This window comes from Schistocerca nitens, chromosome 11, assembly GCF_023898315.1.
Source record: "Schistocerca nitens isolate TAMUIC-IGC-003100 chromosome 11, iqSchNite1.1, whole genome shotgun sequence".
In the NCBI taxonomy this organism is placed as follows: Eukaryota; Metazoa; Arthropoda; class Insecta; order Orthoptera; family Acrididae; genus Schistocerca; species Schistocerca nitens.
In genome coordinates, this window is record NC_064624.1 from 140,684,026 (window position 1) to 140,706,943 (window position 22,918).

The 22,918-nt window shown below is 41.4% G+C and overlaps 1 protein-coding gene across 1 annotated transcript in view; it reads right to left on the reverse strand.

The window, feature by feature from the left end:
- The window catches only part of LOC126213389 (uncharacterized), a 50,707-nt gene that overhangs the window by 13,251 nt on the left and 14,538 nt on the right, over positions 1 to 22,918 (reverse strand). Inside the window, exons 4-5 of the mRNA XM_049941093.1 lie at positions 16,428 to 16,677; positions 8,811 to 8,909 (exon numbers count right to left, since the gene is read on the reverse strand). Of these exons, the coding sequence (XP_049797050.1) occupies positions 8,811 to 8,909; positions 16,428 to 16,677 (349 nt within the window). The remainder of the gene's footprint in view (positions 1 to 8,810; positions 8,910 to 16,427; positions 16,678 to 22,918) is intronic.

A 22,918-nucleotide genomic window follows, 5' to 3' on the forward strand; every position in this document is an offset into this window, starting at 1 on the left:
ACTGGCGACAACATCGATGTACTGTGGAGACCTCACGCCCCACGTGTTGAGCAATTCGGCGGTACGTCCACCCGGCCTCCCGCATGCCCACTATACGCCCTCGCTCAAAGTCCGTCAACTGCACATACGGTTCACGTCCACGCTGTCGCGGCATGCTACCAGTGTTAAAGACTGCGATGGAGCTCCGTATGCCACGGCAAACTGGCTGACACTGACGGCGGCGGTGCACAAATGCTGCGCAGCTAGCGCCATTCGACGGCCAACACCGCGGTTCCTGGTGTGTCCGCTGTGCCGTGCGTGTGATCATTGCTTGTACAGCCCTCTCGCAGTGTCCGGAGCAAGTATGGTTGGTCTGACACACCGGTGTCAATGTGTTCTTTTTTCCATTTCCAGGAGTGTATTTCAGTAATCAACAGTCCAATATCGGCCAAGGTGAGGTGTAAAGCTTTGTGTCCTGCAGTCATCGAGAGTGCATTAATGGGCCTTCGGGTCTGAAAGCCCATATCGATGATGTTTCGTTGGATGGATCACACTCTGACACTTATTGAAATCTGAGCAATTTGCGCAAGGGTTGCACTTCTGTCATCTTGAACGATTCTCCTCAGTTGTCGTTGGCCCCGTTCTTGCAGGATCTTTTCCAGCCGCAGCTATGTCAGAGATTTCATATTTTGCTGGACTCATGATATTCATGGCACAGTTGTGGAGTGGTTGTATGGAAAAATCCCTTCATCGTTACGTCGTAGATGCTGTGCCACATCGCTCGCGCACCAACTACAACATCTCGTTCAAACTCTCTTAAATCTCGATAACCTGCCCTTGTAGCAGTAGTAACCGATCTAACAATTGCGCCAGGCACTTGTGTCTCATATAGGCGTTGCCAACTGCTGTGATGTATGTTGCCCGTTAACATATCTCTGTATTTGATTACACATGCCTATACCAGTTTCTTTGATGGTTCAGTGTATATGTATCATATTCCACTTTCTTAAAGCCAATAACGGAGTACTTCATGTATGTAACTTTTCATGACAATCTTTCATGTTTCCTCACTCTTTTTCTACTCTGAGCATTAAAATGAGTTCAGAATATCAATAATACTACTTTTTTATTATTCTTACTTCCTTGTGCCATTATGTATGCAACATTTAGATGCTACACATCTGCTGCTTGACATGGGGTTTTTCTATGGCCTGTATTTCCTCTCACACTATTGTATTCCTTTGGAGTTAAAAGTTAATAGCTTTTCGTTATTTCGAATTATCTTACCTAATTTTACGGTTATATTTATACCTACTGCTATCAGCACTGTAACGACTGGCTATACTACTACTGAAATAGTAAACGATGTTACCATCTTACTATAAAAAGACCCTATTGCTGTTACCACCATCTTGAATTTTCTTCAGTAACTAATACTACTGCTGCGGCTGCTGCTTCTACTGCTACTACCACTACCATTCACAAAGCAGGATCATGTGATGACAGTGGGTGGAGTGGGAAACAGCATCGATAGGGATCAGGGCTACAGTATTGAGTGTGACCTGGTGAAAATAGCCTCGGTAACGACCCATACCAACGTTGGGCTGGTGCCTGCTTTCATGCGGCATGATCAGCCCCTGTTGAGCAGCTCTGTCATGAAGGTAAATATGGAGTTGGATCAGTTGCGTAGGGCGGCCACTCTGGCAGACATTGGATTGGTTCCTGTCGAGGCTATTGATAGGGGGGATTTCACAAGGCATGGCCTACTCTCAATAGGAAATGGAGGGTAAACTGGCAGGGTTGTTAGCGAAATCCATTAGGGGGGACACTAGTACTCATGGATGTACCTCTTTTTTAGACTAATATCAGTGTGCAATGAGAACTTCAGGCAGGCACGTGCTAAAGAGGTCCAAAACTCATAAAATTCTCACAATAGGAAAGTAAATAATAATATTCCCATATTTAACCAAAATATTCCGAGATTGAAGAGTAAAGCAGATGAGCTCCTGGTTTGTTTAGATGACATTCAATCTGGTAATGTAATAGATGTACTATGCCTGTCTGAGCATCACATTGTGTCTGATATGGAAAAGATAGATACCAGTGGTTATAAACTAGCTGCACATATGAGTAGAGAGAATAAGGTGAGAGGAGAAGTTGCCATATATGTCAAACGTTATCACAGTGTAGAAAGCTTAGATACAAAAAAGTTTTGTCTAGAGCAATATATAGAAGCACGTGCACATCAACTTAAACTGAAGGAGGGCTCTTTTATAATTGTAACAGTATATAGGTCTCCTTTAGGAAACTTTCATTTATACCTGGAAAATTTGGATGCCTTGTTATGCTATCTGTCAGATAGGGGAAAGCAAATTATTATTTGTGGGGACTTCAATGTTGATTCACTGAAAGAGTGTAATAGGAAGAATGACCTGGAAGTCCTGCTCGGTTCTTTAAATTTGACATCTGTCATTAATTTTCCTACTCGGGTGGTAAAGGACAGCAGCACATTGATAGATAACGCTTTTATAGATCAAGATAGTTTTAAAAACATAAATTCTTGTCCTGTTGTGAATGGCCTTTCTGATTATGATGCTCAGCTAGTTACAGTATATGACATAGCTCCATTCAGTAATTCAAAAGTACCCTCCAAAGTTGTGTTCAATTAATGACTCAACAATTAGAAATTTCAGAGAAAATCTTCAGCAGTTAGACTGGGATGAGGTGTACAAGGAACCTGATGCTAATTTAAAATATAACTCATTTCATGATACACTTGTAAGAGAATTTGAAAACTCCTTCCCCAAGAAAGTAGTTAAATCTAATTATAAGAAACCATCAAAAAATCTTGGCTTACTAAAGGAATAAAAATATCTTCTAACCACGAAACGGAACTGTATCTAACTACAAGAAAGAGTAATGACCCAGAAACAGCCAAATATTATAAAAACTACTGTGCTACATTAAGGAAGGTTATTAAAAAGTCCAGAAGCATGTGCATCATGTCTGAGATTAATACCTCTGATAACAAAATCAAAACAATTTGGAATATTATTACGAGGAAGACAGGGCAACCAAGAGTACAGGATGATGGCATCACCATCAAAGCGAATGGAAACTTGATAAATAACAAGACGGAAATCGAAAACATTTTGAATAATCATTTTTAAATGTTGTAGAGAAAATAGGATCTAAATGTTCAATAGAAGAAGGAAGGCAGTTAATGGAAGTGGCCTTATCCACACAATTTGATACAATTGAAATTCCACCTCTCCTTCTGTAATTAGGAAGATAATAAACTCTCTCAAGAATAAAAGCTCACATGGAATTGATGTCATTTCCAGCAGGATAATAAAAGCTTATTCCCAAGAAATAAGTGTGATTCTTGGCCACATATGTAATAGCTCTCTGAAGCAGGGTATTTTCCCAGATAGACTGAAGTATGCCATTGTAAAACCACTGCATAAAAAAGGGGCACACGTCTATTGTCAAAAACTATCGCCCAATCTCTCTTCTGACTGCATTATCTAAAATTTTTGAAAAAGTGATGTATTGTAGAGTACCTTCACACCTTTGTAAAAATAAAGTTTTAACAAAATGTCAGTTTGGTTTCCAGAAGGGTTTCTCAACGGAAAATGCTATATATACTTTCACTAATGAAATATTGAATGCTCTGTGCAACCTGAAGTCACTCATTGGGATTTTTTGTGGTCTATCAAAGGTTTTTGATTGTGTAAATCATGGAATACTTCTAGATAAGCTCAAGTACTGTGGTATAATGGAACAGTGCTCAAATGGTTTAAATCATACCTAACTGGAAGAGTGGAGAAAGTTGAAATAAGCAGTTCACATATTATGCAAAAAACTGGTGATTTCTCAAACTGGGGAACAATAAAGATTAGGTCTTGGGTCCTCTGCTGTTCTTAATATATATTAATGACTTGCCATTCTATATTCACGAAGATGCAAAGCTGGTACTTTTTGCCGATGATACAAGTATAGCTATTACACCCAACAGACACGAATTAACTGGTGACATTGTAAACGATGTTTTTCAGAAAATCATTAAGTGGTTCTCTGCAAATGGAGTCTCATTAAACTTTGACAAAACACAGTATATACAGTTCCACACAATAAATGGAATGACACCATTAATAAATATAGACTTCGATCAGAAATCGGTAACTAAGGTAGAATATTCAAAATTTCTAGGTGTATGCATTGATGAGGGGTTGAACTGCGGAAAACATACTGAGGATCTGCTGAAACGTTTGAGTTCAGCTACTTATGCTATTAGGGTCATTGCAAATTTTGGCGATATACATCTGAGTAAATTAGCTTACCACGCCTATTTTCATTCCCTGCTTTCGTATGGCATCATATTCCGTGGTAACTCACCATTGAGTAAAGGAGTGTTCATTGCACAAAAGCGTGCAATCAGAATAATTGCTGGAGCTCATCGACGATCATCCTGCAGGCACTTAGTTAAAGAGCTAGAGATCTTCACTGTAGCCTCACAATATATTTATTCTCTTATGAAATTTGTTATTAACAATCCCAACGAATTCAAAAGTAATAGCAGTGTACATGGCTACAACACTAGGAAAAAGGATGATCTTCACTACTGAAGGTTAAATCTAACTTTGGCTAAGAAGGGGGTAAATTATGCTGCCACAAACGTCTGGTCACTTACCTAACAGCATCAAAAGTCTGACAGATAGCCATATAGCATTTAAAAGGAAATTAAAAGAATATCTTAATGGCAACTTCTTCTACTCATTACACGAATTTTTTGATACAGTAAGTGGGTAATTTCCCCAAACCCCACAAAAAATTAAAAATATTAAATGTCATGTAATATTTTGTGTAATGTAATATCTTGTATAGACACCTTTTATTAACCTGACACATACCACATAATTACAAAGTGCCGTATTCATGATCTGTGGAAGCAGTACTAATCTAATCGAATCTAACTTAATATAATTACTGACAGTTGTATTACTAATACTAATACTAATGTTTGATTTCTACCATGATTACACATGATAAAGTTAGGGTTAGTAACATTCAGAGGACAGAGAACTAGCATGATCCATAGAGTATGTTTGGCATTTCTCTTTTCTGTAATGTGTGATGGACACATATACACAAACAGTTTACTTCTAATGGGCTGTTTATATTATCTCTCTAGGTTTCCTAGCGGATCGACCATTGAAATGTGTTCAGCCAAATTTTGCTACCTTGGGGGAACCATGAGCAAAGTGTGGCCCCATCTAATGGCGCTGTACAAAGGACTCCAACTGAAGTGGTGCTGTGACCTGAAGCATAGGCTGCTGGTGCCACAACAGTCGATGCCATTGTTCAGTTACACAGAAGACCATTGTCATCGAGCATGGCAGCAAGGTGGGCAGCATTTGCACGTTTTCAACAGGCACAGCGGTGTCACTTCTGCTGACATCGTATGGGAGCCATCTGTTTTGATATCAGGTCACAGCAGGTAGTGGTGGAGTGAACCTCATTGGCAAAACGGTAAGCCACGGACATCCTGCTTTAGCAGATAGTGTTGGCGTTTTAACCTTACCAGTACTATTATAATTTAGTATGCTTTTACATGAATAACACAAAGCTCTGTCTCTCTGTTGCCACATATACTATACCCCAACAGAACAAATAGTCCTGTCACAGGAAAAGCCACGTACAATGCTCTTACTAAAATGTAGATTAGTTTCCAAATAAAGTCCACTGGGGGAGAGTAGTTCAGTTAACAGGAAAAGCTAATCAATAGAGTTACCACTTTTACAGGACTTTACCGTGTGTTGTACTAATGGAAAAGTAAATCAGACTATTCAATTCTTTTCCTAAGATCTTACCCAGTTGTTCGATAGAAACGCAGCATGAAAAATATTATACTTAAGCCAGGACAACTCAGTTCCAATATCATTTAGTGGTTTAAAACATGTGGTAGTGGTTGCCAAATTATACAGGCAATGAAACAGTGAAGTATTGGAAAAGCAGAAGTATGAAATTTGCCTACTTTCTTGCTTCTTCAAATAAATATTACTCCACGTAAATAATCCTTATACATAACGTTTTTAAAGGGGAGAAAGCCCTGTAGATAACATGAAGGACGATAAAAAAATGGGCTGGGGGGGGGGGACTTTAGAAAAGCATTTTTCATAATCAACAAACTTAAATACTAAAATACTTAGATAGTAAAGCACATACTTTTTATACTTAACATTTCACCTCAGAATAACTCTTTCTTACTGGAATTTACTTTCAAAAGCTATTATTCTTTGAACAAACTCTGTATATCATATAAGAGATGCTAGTAACTTAGATTCACTCTGATTGAATTTTACACAAACAGACTTTCACTATAACACTTTGCAATATTTAAGAAAACTTTTTCATTATATACAATTTAAATGGTGCCTCTTGATATTAACTTGGCACTTCATAAGTCTGTAAAACAGGATACTCAAATTAATCAAACACCAGGAAGGAAGGTGTATGATTAGGATGAAATAACAGGGTGAACCAGTTTCTTTAAAGTTCAAGAATGATTATTAAAAACACTGTTTAAATTAATGGTTCACGCTGTACAAAAGTAAAAATACAGAAAATCTTATCTGGTGGCTACACTATCTGATGGCTACACTAATATACATATATACATAAAATATAGTAACAATATGCGAAAATTTTAAAGCAAAAAGGAAGTATAAAAATTTAAATGATCTGTAAACAAATAATGTTCTAGAGTGAACCCTACTGACGAAATCATAGCCACAGACATCCTGTTGCCTCACGTGTTACCTCTCATGTAACATTGACATTACAAAATTTACCAATATGACAATGCTTGATCACACACAGGACATGTCAATGAATTGTCTGTGTGATGTTGAAACACTCCCTCGGTCAGAAAGATAGTCAATACCCAGGTCTGGCTGTGGTGAGACATGCATGGCACTCCATCCCCATGCCAGTATCCAGGATGGCTAGGTAGAGCTACAACAGTTTAGGAACAGCTTACTCACAAGAAGTTACAATGGCTTTACGACGTCCTTCGTAACAGAATTACTTCATACATCAAGGCAAGTATGGGTACAACATGATACTAATAAGTGGTTTCAAACAGCTAAGTTTTGAGGAAATTTGACTCTATTTTCTAATGACTGAAATAACATCACACATTGTCTCATGCCATGAAGTTTCATTTCGTTCCGTCCACCACCTCTTCAGGATGCATCTCTTTCTGTGTCACCCAGTTAATGTCTAAGCATACACTCTAAACTCCAGAATAAGTGCTGCCCAGAATTTTAGATGGAAATTCTTTTTCTAATTCTACTTGCTTTCCTTGCTCTTGACTCTGCCTTCTTTTCCTGCTGAAGACCACCATAAATTCAAATTCGTACATGTTATTCGCACTGCAGCAAGGTTTTGTACGACTGCAATACACCGAAACCCTACTCCCACATCCAGTCCCTTGAGAATGAAACTGGAACACACACAGGGTGATTCACGAACATATGCAAATATTTTAATATGTTATTCTACAAGTAAAACTAAAGAAGAAAGTTTATATAAACATAAGTCCGCAAATGTTTAATTACAGAGTTACGGCTAATAAAACTCTTTAGCAACTTCACTAATATGACACCATGGGAAAACTGTATGAGGCTGAAGTAAATCACGATTTCTATTTTTTTTATTGATCTGGGGAATCTAATAAAACATGTCCCAGATGTGTATCTGCAGTAGTTTTCCAGAACATCCAGAGAAGCAAAGATTATTATACAGGTAAATTTGTTTACTTTACATTAAGAATGTAGAAAAGTTACGTCATTGTTGGCAACCGTTAGTGAGTTGTTTCAGTCGTTTCCTAACCTTGAAATGAATTAGTTTTCTGTATTATTGTGTGAAAGAGCATAATTACAACAGTGTGTTTAAGTGAAACCAGAATTCACGTCTGCTATGGCACTAATTAAATCATATTACCTGACATGTTCATACAGTTTCATTAACGTTATTGCCATCATTTTCTCAAAATTAAATTCTCTACAACTTCTCTTTAAAACTTTGTGCAATTGTCTGGAATTTAAAAAACAAATTGGGTCAAGTAATGAATAAATTTAAAATTTTATGAAATTATGTCATTGCTTCTAATGGTCTTCTGGGAAACTACTGCAGATACACGTCTGGGGCATGTTTTATTAGATTCAACAGATCAATAATAACAAAAAAAGGAAATTGTGGTTTATTTTAACCTCATACAGTTCTGCGATGGCTTCAGATTAGCGAAGTTGCTACATTTCAGGTAAAATCTTTTATTAGCCGTAGCTCTGTAACTAAACATTTGCGGACCTATGTCTATCTAAACTTTTTCCTTTAGTTTTACTTGTAGAATAACATATTTAAATATTTGCATATGTTGGAGAATCGTCCTGTATAACCAGCAATGAAAGTACAAACTGTATCCAGCACATCAATATGTAAAAGAACTCTTGGGAAAGAATTTTGACATACAAATATTACTGAATTGAGTGAAATACATGTGCTATGTGCTCTGGACTGAACATGATCCACATTGTCATGCCATATAAATATGTGTAAAATCTGATGTAAGACATTAAATATGGAGAGTGAGCTTTATTATACGTGTGTACCCCGAGAAACATGTAGAGCCTGAATGAAATATAGTTACCGTTAACCACCAGAGCCGCAGCGTTTTATAAAAATAAAATTAGGAGCCATACGATTTTTTATCACAATTTGTAGTGTGTGAACGTGGAGAGATGTGCAAATGTGAAGGTGCAACTTACCAAACGCAGGAAACATTGGCGCCATGAGGTGGGCCATTGGAGTGAAGACCAGTGTGTGGTGCAGCAGAGGTGTTCCCGTTGTCTGCAGCGGCTGGCACACTACACAGAGACAGAGACAGAGAGAGAGAGAGACAGTGTGGGGAATGTGTGACCACACGGAGGGCGGATGGCGGCTTACTACAGCCAGTTCTACTGAGGTATTGTCGACACACAATAAATAGAGCATTCACTCCCAACGACAAATAGTTGGTTCACTAAGATGAATGAGTCGCCAATGAGTTAATCGCTTTATGCATTGCTTATCCTGAGTTTCCCAGACCTGTAGCTGAAGTATGCCTAACAGCAGTCTGTATAAAATACAGCGCAAATGGAAGGTAACTGTACCTGTTGTACCTGGAGGACAATGCTCAAGGGTCATTCAGTACTTAAAAGACAAACTGGTCTGGAGAAAATAGCGTTTCTTCTTACAAAACAACACTGTTTCTGCTTTTCAACATTTGAGTCCTTGTTCCAAGGGGGTGCAAGCTTTTCTATTCCGGCTGCAAAGAACTGTTTATCTTGACGTTTGAACCAATTTCTCACAAACGCATTCACATCCTCATTGTCCTGGAACCTGTTCCCACGCAATACGTCCTTCAGTGCAGGAAACAAATGCAAAACACGAGGTGCTAAATGAGGACTGTAAGGGGGATGAGACAGTACTTCTCAGTCCATTTTGTCGATGGTTTCACGGGTTAGTGGAGCAATATGGGGACGTGCGTTGTCTTGCTGGAGAATCACACCTCTCGTCTGAGATCCACGACATCTCTCTCTCTCAAGGCGTGCTACACCTTGTTTAAAAGCAAATCAGAGCAGTATTTTCTGTTCATTGTACGCTGCTCTTCGAGATAATGACAAAAAACTGGACCTTCAGCATCGCAAAACACTGTCAACATGACTTTTCCTGCTGATGCTTGGGTTTTGAATTTTTTCTTGACAGGTGAGTTGGTGTGCTTCCAGTCCATGCTTTGTCTTTTTGATTCTGGCTCATAATAACTGAACCCAAGTTTCATCACAAGTTAAAATTTCGTTGAGGAAGTGCTCACCTTCTCTTTCACAACGTTCCTTTAACTCTGTGCACACACTCAGTGTTGTTTCCTTGTGTAGCCACGTCAAGTGCTCTGGGACTCATGTTGCACATGTTTCGAGGTACTAACACCTAGTTACAGATAATGTTATCAACTATACCAGTACTAACTTGAACCTTATGAACCACCATTTCCACAGTCACACGGCGGTCGGCACGAATAATGTCATAAATTCGACTTTCAAGTGACGGAGTTGAAACTGCATCTTGTCGGCCAGAACAGTGTTCGTCAGTCACTGAGTTGTGACCATTTTTGAACTGCTCTACCCTCTTGTAAAACTTTGCAACATTCATGCAACCTTCACCATGAACTTTAGACATTCTACAGTGTATATATACTGGTTTCTCGCCTTCAGCAAGTAAAAATCGAATAAGAGAACATTGTTCAACTAGTGGGGACGTTTCAAACGCACTCGCAATCTTGAAGTGTATTTTTGATGCTATAAACAAAACAATGGTGATACATCAGCTGAAAAGGGCTCGTTCCAGGGATGCCAACAAACCATAAAAGTAACAAACTTGCCCCACCAACAGTTTCTTCCCTAGACCAATCTGTCTCTTTAATTATTGAATGATCCTCGTACTTAGAAATGCACATCATTTCCTGATCGGGCGTTTCAATCTAGTGAAAGATTTTCATTCACGTGACGCGACGCACTCTATAAACCTAAGCTGGTCCCAGCATCTTCTACTCTTTTTCATTTAGTGAGACGTGAGATTGTGTTTTGTACAATGTTTGTAAATTACAGCAGTTCTGTACATTTTAGTGCTAGTAAAGTTTTGGGGGAATTTTGTGAATTCCTCATTTACAGAGTTTTATGGCGTATTAAATTCAGTACATTTTCAAACAGAGTTACGTAACGTATGGGCAGTTACGGTACACCTAATCTATCATGCACCATATTGTACCTTGTAAAAGATGTTCTTCTTAGGTGGCACATGGGATATTTCCAAATGAAGTCAGTTTGTTTAATCTCTTAACAGTTTTTGCGATCTTGAAACAGGAAGTTTTTATGTAAGTGAAGGGATCACTGGTGCCAGTTGAAGCAATACGTTATGCGGAATGAGTGGCGAAAAGAGAAAAAGTGTACAGGACTGGGATTCGAACCCGTGACCTACTGCTTACTAGGCAGGTGCGTCAACCACTGCGCCATCCGGGTCACAGTCAGCACGGCTGCGCTGTTTACCTCGGCACACCTCACAGCCGATACAGGTTCCCACAGCGCCGCCTACCTGCGTTCCCTGTCCACTGACTCCGTGTTCGCTACTCTGAGACTCCCACAGGAGATTGGATGTATTCATGCATCTGCACTGAAGAAGGTGGATTCATTGCCCAACTAGGCGCATCGGTTATATGAATCCAACGTGTCTGTTCTTTCAGACTTTGATATAATCAAAATTTTTGTAAGTTTCTATTCCAAATTGTTGTCACTTGTAACTGATTTTTTATTCTACTAATTCTAAATCTATTTCACTTGCAAATTACTGGTCTGAAGTAGATTAGTATTGTAACATGCAGACTATTAGATGCAGTATTGACAAGATTATCTCGATTGCAATACTTCTCAATTTCAATAGATTAATGTTCGTAAGCTCATGACCTTGCCATACCTAGAAACTATTATTTACATTTAGAATTACCTTACTTTCATGCTGCTGCCTATAACGAGTCAGCCTCCTCCAAAATTGCCTTTTTTTATAGAGATATTCGATGCCACGTATTCTATTGATTCTTGCATAGCTTAAAATTATCTCAGCTTTTCTAGTAAAAGAATTCATACGATATTTATGCGATGTATTACATTTCATACTAAATTGTATAAAAACAAATTAATGTTTTATAATGGATATGTACTAACAGTTAAAATTACTTTTCTTTTAAAAATATTTGAAATTACGAAATTTCTGGCATATTTAAAATTCACATTATTAGTTGCACAATCTAATGCTAATTATTACATTCATAAGAAGCGAATGAAAGAATCGCGCACTCTCAGAAAGTGTGAGACTTGAGTTTCTTCTACTGTATACAATTTTCGAACACCTTACGGGAAATAAGGCAGGTAATATTTACAGCGATATTTCGGCGGGAGTACATCCCGCCATTTTCAAGGCACAAACTGGTAACGGGCAGGCGGTGTACAGACAAATTTAAAACCTCCGTTCTAGGTGTAATTCAGGAAAGATAACACACACACACTGTACACTAGTGCCACCAAAGGTCACCAAAGTGAGAGATATCGATAGTGAAAGACTACGAACTAGCAAGTGAGGTAGCATTGACTCTGTCGCTCCGTTTTTTGACAAGGAGAGAGCAGAATTCGAAGCAGAGTTTAAACAAAAACCTCCACCCCTGTTTACAAGGTTCCTCACTAATTCAATCTCAACAGCCTCCTGAATAACATCGTCCCAATAGCTGGACGTGCATCTCAATATCTCGTTATAGGATGACCAGTATCCAAACAATGTTCGGCAATAGCATATCTACTTGGCTACTGTAATCGTGTGTGCCGTTTATGCTCAGTGCATCTGTCCTCCATGCTCCCGATAGCCCGACCAATGTACGCCATACAACAGCTACAAGGAATGCGATATACATCCACCTTATGCAAACCAAGATCATCTTTCACAGAACTGGATCCACCAGAAAATTCGTTTTCCTATGGAGGTGGAAGATGGTAATTGCCTTCCCTTTCTTGACGTTTTGGTTAGGAAGAAGGTTAATGGACCACTGCGACATGCAGTTTACCGGAAACGTACTCACACTGACTTGTATTTATAGGCTGATAGTCCTCACCATACTGCTCAGCGTGAAGGGGTACTCCGTACCTTGGTACACAGGACACATGTTATTTCCGACACTGAGACTTTGCCAGCTGAGCTGGCCCATCATGAATCTACATTTCGTCGAATTGCTTATAGTGCAAGACAGATTGAAGGTGCGTTGTGCTATCGACCAACTGTGCATCGGGTGACTGACGATAATACTGTGTGACACCTAAGTCTACTGCCTTTTTGCCTTACTTACGAAGGGAAATGCAAAGGCTCAATCTAGATATAGTAGGGGTCAGTGAAGTGAAGTGGAAGGAAGACAAGGATTTTTGGTCAGCTGCGTATCGGGTAATATCAACAGCAGCAGAAAATGGTATAACAGGTGTAGGATTCGTTATGAATAGGAAGGTAGGGCAGAGGGTGTGTTACTGTGAACAATTCAGTGACCGGGTTGTTCTAATCAGAATCGACAGCAGACCAACACCGACAACGATAGCTCAGGTATACATGCCGACGTCGCAAGCTGAAGATGAACAGATAGAGAAAGTGTATGAGGATATTGAAAGGGTAATGCAGTATGTAAAGGGGAACGAAAATCTAATAGTCATGGGCGACTGGAATGCAGTTGTAGGGGAAGGAGTAGGGCTTGGGACAAGGAATGAAAGAGGAGAAAGACTAATTGAGTTCTGTAACAAGTTTTAGTTAGTAATAGCGAATACCCTGTTCAAGAATCACAAGAGGAGGAGGTATACTTGGAAAAGGCCGGGAGATACGGGAAGATTTCAATTAGATTACATCATGGTCAGACAGAGATTCCGAAATCAGATACTGGACTGTAAGGCGTACCCAGGAGCTGATATAGACTCAGATCACAATATAGTAGTGATGAAGAGTAGGCTGAAGTTCAAGACATTAGTCAGGAAGGATCAATACGCAAAGAAGTGGGATACGGAAGTAATAAGGAATGACGAGATACGTTTGAAGTTCTCTAACGCTATAGATACAGCAATAAGGAATAGCGCAGTACGCAGTACAGTTGAAGAGGAAGGGACATCTCTAAAAAGGGCCATCACAGAAGTTGGGAAGGAAAACATATATACAAAGAAAGTAGCTGCGAAGAAACCATGGGTAACAGAAGAAATACTTCAGTTGATTGATGAAAGGAGGAAGTACAAACATGTTCCGGGAAAATCAGGAATACAAAAATACAAGTCGGTGAGGAATGAAATAAATAGGAAGTGCAGGGAAGCTAAGACGAAATGGCTGCAGGAAAAATGTGAAGACATCGAAAAAGATATGATTGTCGGAAGGACAGACTCAGCATACAGGAAAGTCAAAACAACCTTTGGTGACATTAAAAAAAGCAACGGTGGTAACATTAAGAGTGCAACGGGAATTCCACTGTTAAATGCAGAGGAGACTCTATGAGGGTGAAGATTTGTTTGATGTGATAGAAGAAGAAACAGGAGTCGATTTAGAAGAGATAGCGGATCCAGTATTAGAATCGTAATTTAAAAGAGCTTTGGAGCACTTACGGTCAAATAAGGCAGAAGGGATAGATAACATTCCATCAGAATTTCTAAAATCATTGGGGGAAGTGGCAAAACGACTATTCACGTTGGTGTGTAGAAAATATGAGTCTGGCGACATACCGTCTGACTTTCGGAAAAGCATCATCCACACAATTCCGAAGACGGCAAGAGCTGACAAGTGCGAGAATTATCGCACAGTCAGCTTAACAGCTCATGCATCGAAGCTGCTTACAAGAATAATATACAGAAGAATGGAAAAGAAAATTGAGAATGCGCTAGGTGACGATCAGTTTGGATTTAGGAAAAGTAAAGGGACGAGAGAGCCAATTCTGACATTACGGCTAATAATGGAAGCAAGGCTAAAGAAAAATCAAGACACTTTCATAGGATTTGTCGACTTGGAAAAAGCGTTCGATAATATAAAATGGTGCAAGCTGTTCGAGATTCTGAAAAAAGTAGGGGTAAGCTATAGGGAGAGACGGGTCATATACAATATGTACAACAACCAAGAGGGAATAATAAGAGTGGAAGATCAAGATCGAAGTGCTCGTATTAAGAAGAGTGTAAGACAAGGCTGTAGCCTTTCGCCCCTACTCTTCAATCTGTACATCGAGGAAGCAATGATGGAAATAATAGAAAGATTCAGGAGTGGAATTAAAATACAAGGTGAAAGGATATCAATGATACGATTCGCTGATGACATTGCTATCCTGAGTGAATGTGAAGAAGAATTAAATGATCAGCTGAACGGAATGAACAGTCTAATGAGTACACAGTATGGTTTGAGAGTAAATCGGAGAAAGACGAAGGTAATGAGAAGTATTAGAAATGAGAACAGCGAGAAACTTAACATCAGGATTGATGGTCACGAAGTCAATGAAGTTAAGGAATTCTGCTACCTAGCAGTAAAATAACCAATGACGGACGGAGCAAGGAGGATATCAAAAGCAGACTCGCTATGGCAAAAAAGGCATTTCTGGCCAAGAGAAGTCTACTAATATCAAATACCAGCCTTAATTTGAGGAAGAAATTTCTGAGGATGTACGTCTGGAGTACAGCATTGTATGGTAGTGAAACATGGACTGTGGGAAAACCGGAACGGAAGAGAATCGAAGCATTTGAGATATGGTGCTACAGACGAATGTTGAAAATTAGATGGACTGATAAGGTAAGGAATGAGGAGGTTCTACGCAGAATCGGAGAGGAAAGGAATATGTGGAAAACACTGATAAGGAGAAGGGACAGGATGATAGGACATCTGCTAAGACATGAGGGAATGACTTCCATGGTACTAGAGGGAGCTGTAGAGGGCAAAAATTGTAGAGGAAGACAGAGATTGGAATACGTCAAGCAAATAATTGAGGACGTAGGTTGCAAGTGCTACTCTGAGATGAAGAGGTTAGCACAGGAAAGGAATTCGTGGCGGGTCGCATCAAACCAGTCAGTAGACTGATGACAAAAAAAAAATTAGGTTCTGTTACGGCTGACTTGGTTAGCACAAGGCGGGTGTATATCGCATTCCTTGTAGCTGTGGCATGACATATATTGGACCGGCTATCAGGAGCGTGGAGGACATATGTACTGAGCATAAACGCCACACACGATTACAGCAGCCAAGTAGATCAGCTATTGCCGAACATTGTTTGGTCACCCTATGTTATATAACAATACCGAGGTATTGGCATACACGTCCAACTATTGGGACGGTGTTATTCAGGAGGCTGTTGAGATTGACTTAGCGAGCAACATTGTAAACAGAGACTGCGGTTTTTTGTTTAAAATTTGCTTGTAATCCTGCTCTCTCCCTTGTCAAAAAACAGAGGAACAGAGTCAACATTACCTCACCTTCTAACTCGTAGTATTTCACTATCGATACCTCTGACTTCTGTCATCTTTTAGGGCACTAGTGTGTGTTATCTTTCCTGAATTACTCCAAGAACGAGTGTTTAAAATTGTTTGTTACAGTTTGTATCTAAAAAATGGTGGGCCCGCCGAAATATCGGTGGTCGCTGTAAATATTACCTGTAAGTTGTTTGAAAATCAGAAAGCGATCGTGAATGATAGAGTATTTCCTCACATGGGTATATCTAATGAAACTGAATGCCTGAATGCCAGAAATTATACAGTTGGCTAATCACACACATGTACACCTGTGCAACACAGACGAGTTGCCTCTCTCGTGCTTACCTGGTGTCTGCTTGTGCCTCTGCAAGCAGGCGAACTAACTCCACAGAAGTGCGCGGGTAGTTGAGTGCAGCGTCAACCCAGCCCTCCGTGGCCATCACCCTGAGGAAGCGGGCGCTTATGAAGGCGACAGCGGCCCTCGTGAGGTCGGTGCAGGAGTGCCGAATGGCGGACACGGCGGTGACGGCCGCCGTCTCAACGGACAGCTGCGCAGCCGCGAGCTGCTCGCACACCGGCTCCACTGTGGACAGCTCTGGAACACGGCCCCACTCAGCAAGCCTCTGCGGCCCCCATACTTGTATCAGCCACAAGTAGGTTTGTGTCAAGCAACGGCTGGGAAATGTTTGTCCATCATACGTCTGCCGCAACAAAACCATATCCTCACTGTGTAGAATTCATGCCAAGGTTGAGTAAGTCCGTATCTTTAATGCTATCACTTAAGGAATTTCTTCTTAATCTGCACAAAAAGGGACCAAATCGAGACGATACTGTGGTGTCACCGCCAGACACCACACTTGCTAGGTGGTAACTTAAATCGGCCGCGGTCCTGTAGTACATGTCGGACCCGCGTGTCGCCACTGTGTAATCGCAAACCTAGCGCCACCACATGGCAGGTCACAAGACACGGACATGACCTCGCCCCAGTTGTACGGACGACATTGCTTGCGACCAGACCTACCAAGTCTTCCTCTCATTTGCCGAGAGACAGATTGAATAGCCTTCAGCTAGTCCATAGCTACTACCTGGCAAGGCGCCATTTGTATCAGTGCTTATAGCGTACTAATATTCAAGAGAGATGTATTCCAAGGACTCATTAAAAGTTAAGTAACAAACATATAAGTACTTTTCTTCTTATTCATTAATAAGTCTCATGTTCCAGTACTTCACGCCCGTCTGCGTTAGTTTAGCGTGCACCTAGCTACCTCATTGTGTCTAGGCTGTATGGTCTAGACACAACAGATACAAAGAAACTGGTACACCTGCCTATTATCGCGTATGGCCCCGGCAAAAGTGCAGCAACACGACGTGGCATGGACTCGACTAATGTCTCTAGTAGTACTGCAGAAAACTTGACACCATGATCCCTGAAAGGCTGTCCGTAAATTCGTAAGAGTACGACGGGGTGGAGATCTCTTCTGAACAGTATGTTTCAAGGCATACCAGATATGCTCAATAAAGTTAACATCTGATTGTCGGCGGATGTGTTTAAACACATAAGAGTGTTCCTGGAGCCGCTCTGTAGCAATTCTGGACGTGTGGGGTATTGCATGGTGCTGCTGGAACTGCTCAAGTTTCAAATGGCTCTGAGCACTATGGGACTTAACATCTATGGTCATCAGTCCCCTAGAACTTAGAACTACTTAAACCTAACTAACCTAAGGACATCACACAACACCCAGTCATCACGAGGCAGAGAAAATCCCTGACCCCGCCGGGAATCGAACCCGGGAACCCGTTCGCGGCAAGCGAGAACGCTACCACACGAACTGCTCAAGTCCATCGGAATGCGCAATGGACACGAATGAATGCAGGTGATCAGACAGGATGCTTACGTACTATCACCATAGTTGTATCTAGACGTATCAGGGGTCCTACATTACTGCAACTGCAGACACCCCACACCATTACACAGCCACAATCAGCTGGAGCAGTTCCCTGTTGACATGCAGGGTCCATGAATTCATGAGCTTGTCTCCATAACTGGACATGTACGTCTGCGGGAGACAATTAGAAATCAGACTACTCCGACCAAGCAACACGTTTACAGTCATCAAAAGTGCATTGTCGGTGCTGCCGTGCCCAGGCGAGGTCTGATGCTTTGCGTCATGCAGTCATCATGGGTACGCGAGTGGGCCTTTGGCTCCGAAAGCCCATATTGATGATGTTTCGTTGAATGGTTCATACACTGATGCTTGTTGATCGCCCAGCTTTGAAATCTGCTGTAGTTTCCGGAAGGTCTGCACTTCTGTCACACTCATCAATTCTTTTTTCGTCGTTGCTCCCGTTTTTGCAGGATCTTGATGGGGCTGCAGCGATGTCAGAGATATGATGTTTTACGGATTCATGATATTCCCGATACACTCGTGAAATGGTCGTTGGGGAAAATCCCCATTTCATCACTGCCTCGGAGATGCTGTGTCCCATTGCTCGTGCTCCGGCTATACCACGACGCTGAAACTCACATAAATCTTGATGAACCTACAACTGTGGCAGCAGTAACCGATCTAAGAACAGCGCCAGGAACTTGTCTTATATAGGCGTTGTTGACTGCAGCCCATATCCTGCTTGTTTATGTATCTCTGTATTTGAATACGCATGCCTATACCTGTTTCTTTGGTGCATCAGTGTATTTGCAAAGGAAGTCACCTAAAATTTCAAATTCAGCACAGTACTGAGAATGGCAGATTAAAACTGTGAGCTGGACGAGACTCGAACTCGGGAACTTTGACTTTAAGCGGGCAAGTGCTCTACCGCTACATTCTGGAAACATCCCCCAGGCTTTGGCAAAGCCATGTCGCCGCAATATCCTTTATTCCAGGAGCGCTAGTTCTGCAAGGTTCGCAAGAAGAGCTTCTGTGAAGTTTGGAAATTGGGACGAGGTAGTGGCGGATGTAAAGCTATGAGAACGGGTCATGAGTCGTGCTTGGGTAGCTCAGATGGTAGAGCATTAGCCCGCGAAAGGCAAAGTTCTGAGTTCGAGTCTTGGTCCGGCACATAGTTTTAATTTCCACGATTCTCATTGATGTAATATCTCAGTTACAAGGTCCAGTTTTTACTGAAGGTATTCCCAGTTCCTTTTATACTCAGTGTCTACAATGCCTACATTAGACGGTCAGTTTGATCCCTTAAATGACATGTTACACCACTGTTTAATACTGCAACTAAATCTGAAAATCCTGAGAAGTAACAAAGCCCTGGCAAAGAGAATATAAAGCCAAACTTCTCTTAACTGAGGAAATTGGAATACAAAGATAAGTTATATAAAACTTTCTGGCAGATTAAAACCGTGTGCCCGACCGAGACTCGAACTCGGGGCCTTTGGCTTTCGTGGGCAAGTGCTCTACCATCTGAGCTACCGAAGCACGACTCACGTCCGGTACTCACAGCTTTACTTCTGCCAGTATCTCGTCTCCTACCTTCCAAACTTTACAGAAGCTCTCCTGCGAACCTTGCAGAACTAGCACTCCTGAAAGAAAGGATATTGCGGAGACATGGATTAGCCACAGCCTGGGGGATGTTTCCAGAACGAGATTTTCACTCTGCAGCGGAGTGTGCGCTGATATGAAACTTCCTGGCGGATTAAAAGTGTGTGCCCGACCGAGACTCGAACTCTGTAAAGTTTGGAAGGCAGGAGACGAGATGCTGGCAGAAGTAAAGCTGTGAGTACCGGGCGTCAGTCGTTCGGTAGCTCAGATGGTAGAGCACTTGCCCGCGAAAGGCAAATGTCCCGAGTTCGAGTCGCGGTCTGGCACACAGTTTTAATCTGCCAGGAAGTTTCATATCAGCGCACACTCCGCTGCAGAGTGAAAATCTCGTTCTGCTAAGGTATATACTCTGATGTATAAAATATAGTGCCAAAAAAATGCATCTAGAAAGACGACGTCAGTTTTGCGCTGATGACGAGATTTGCCACCAAGAGGGTGGAAAATGTTGTCCGCAGTGCCGTCCGCAAAAAAATTTTCAGTACCTACGCACAGATACATCAGTTACATAACTGACGCGTAAAACTTCGACTGAGATTTTCTCGGACTTGCCAAAGTAGTGCATCTCACTATTCGCACATTGCGTTGTTTTAATGGCCCACTAAACGTGTACAAAGTTTGAAGTAAATCTGTGATACCAAAGTCCTGGCCTCCCCTTGTTAGTAAAACGTCATCACGTGGTGCGTGAATGACATTAACATTACGCGTTTCTCGATAATTCACATACATCGAGTTGTACAGAAGAAGTGAGATTGTATGAAAATTACAATACATAACTGTCGGAGGCAGACTGCTTCTGACAGTTAACGTATGTAACATGTAATTTCTGTTCACCTGTACAACTCGATGTATCTGATACCTGATGATGGGTTATCGTAAAACGCATAATAATAAAGTTATTCGTTCACCATTTGATGACGTTTAAGTAAGGGACCTATTCAACATTTGTGGAGTACTGTTCCAATCTTATAATGTTCACCCTAAAACACGGAAATGTCTCGAAATGCGAAAACTATCGAACTCATAGCTTAGTTCTGAAACTTTCATTGAATGCAACACCCAGTTACCTCGAACAACTGGCTGCAAGTCATTAGAAAATTAATTTGCATTTCCTACAGACAAATGAATCAGAGGAGGAATATTGTCATGAATACTCGTTGCTGTTGTATTGGTCTTCAGTCCAGAGACTGGTTTTGCAGCTCTCCGTGCTACCCCATACTGTGCAAGTCTCTTCATGTCTGAACAACTACTGCGACCTACCTGTACATTCCTCTGAATCTGCTTAGTGTATTGACTTCTTGGTCTCCCTCTACGATTTTTACCCTCCACACTTACCTCCTTACCACCTTCTGTACTCTTCTTGTCTAAACTGTTTATCATCCCTGTTTCACTTCCATACATGGTTACACATCCCCACTTGCCCTTTCTTTGAAAACTTCGGATGTTGGCGTAAAAATAAAAAAAAAATGGCGGGAATATCCTTGTCCTAAGGCTGTGCTTAAGTCACACCCCCACCCCTCCTCCATAAATTGGTGGGAAATTCGAATCTGTGTGTGAATATTTTCTCTCTATTCACGTGAACAGAATTGGTGGGACAAGTTAGTATGCTGAGCTGTCATTATGGAAGCATCATGATGTGGTTGACCGATATGATCAATGTAAAGGACAGAGTGGCTTTCAATAGCTGTATTATATGTATGCATTCGAGGTAGGACTGTAGCTACACTACATAGGGGAGAGGAGACTATGGTAATGGAAGGCTGTAGAAGAAAGGAGCAAAAAAATTCTCTTCAGCTGAATGTTGCAACACAACAGGATGGAGCCAAGGTGCATGTTGCAATTGATACATGCTCATTAGAACGAGGAAACTGTCTAGATATTGCAAATGAAGCATTCAGTGATCCAAAATGGAGGAGGCAGGCTCAGTTGTATCAGTGGAAGCGTATCCGGGTGTGAAATATTTAATATCAATGAGCATCAACTGCTTATCCCCGTTCATTACCCCCTACACCAACACATTCTGTCATCTGATCATCGCTCACTCGCCATCCTCGGTGCTGTGTGCTGTGTGTTCTATCGAAGAGCTGCTGGTGTCTGAGCAGGAGGAGTTTAACAGCCATGTTCCAGGAAAGCACGCAGCCAAGGATTGCGCCCATAGCCTGCTACATGCAGCATGGAAAAGAGTTGTACTGGATGAATGCCTGAAGAAGAAGAGGAGTACTGTCCAGCAGATAGTGGCTGTGCTGCAGAATGGTGCCAAGATGCGTTCTGCAAGTCATGCAGACCGTTTATGTTGTTATAACTGCTTGCCATTTTTGAAAATCACAGTCAGCAGTTTCCACCTCACTCAAGATGTCTGCCTCTGATCCAGAGGATCAAGCAACTGGTCTAGTTCACAACTATGCCACAAAATGGGCTTGAATTTGGCAGTAGCCAATAGGAACGCACAACAGATCATATCATGGATAAAAGCTGGGCCCAGCAGCTCTGCAGCATCAGTTGCATTCACTCAGGCAGCATGAAGCACCAGCTGAGAACGTGCAGCGCTGTCCAGCTGCAGCAGCAGCAGAACATGAAGAACCTGCGGAAGGGTAAGTGACATTTTCTTAATGTTTGTGGTAAGTGTCATTGTGAGAAAGATGAAGTGTTGGTTCTGCTATTGTCGCTATTAATGGGTTTTCTTCTTTGCCCATTAATGGATGTGGCGTCCTCCAGGCTGTCAGGACCTGCAGCAGTGGCGCCATCCGGTGTGTCGGGACCCGCAACAGTGGCAACACCCTGGGATCTTGCCATGCAGCTGGTCAGCTAGTTGGAGCAGGAGAATGAGCTGCCATTGATGGCTGAAGACACCCAGTCAGGCCTTGACTCTCAGAAGTGCACAAGCGATCCTAAACTGCATGACATGGTCAGTACTGGACCCCACTTAATGCGCCATCACAGAAAAGTCAATTGTTACTGCATAGACAAAGTGAGAATATAGTGGATGAGCAGAAACCAATCAGGCTCTGTGCACCGCTGCTGTTCGCTTCAATGTATAGTTTATCTGCTACTGGTTTGAACTGTGGACACAGAACATGCTCCTTCTTTTCCTGATGACGTCAGAAATTTTTTCTCCCTTTTTATACAGTTTCTGGTTGGCTCTATTTCTAAACTGACCGTCTTCTGTTCTTCGGGATCCTAGTATTCTCCTGAGAATCTTTCATTCTATCAATTCTAGCCTCTTGATCAATCCGGTTCTTGCTGAGAATTTCTGCTGCATAGAGAGCTCCAGCGCGGATCCTTGTTTGGTAA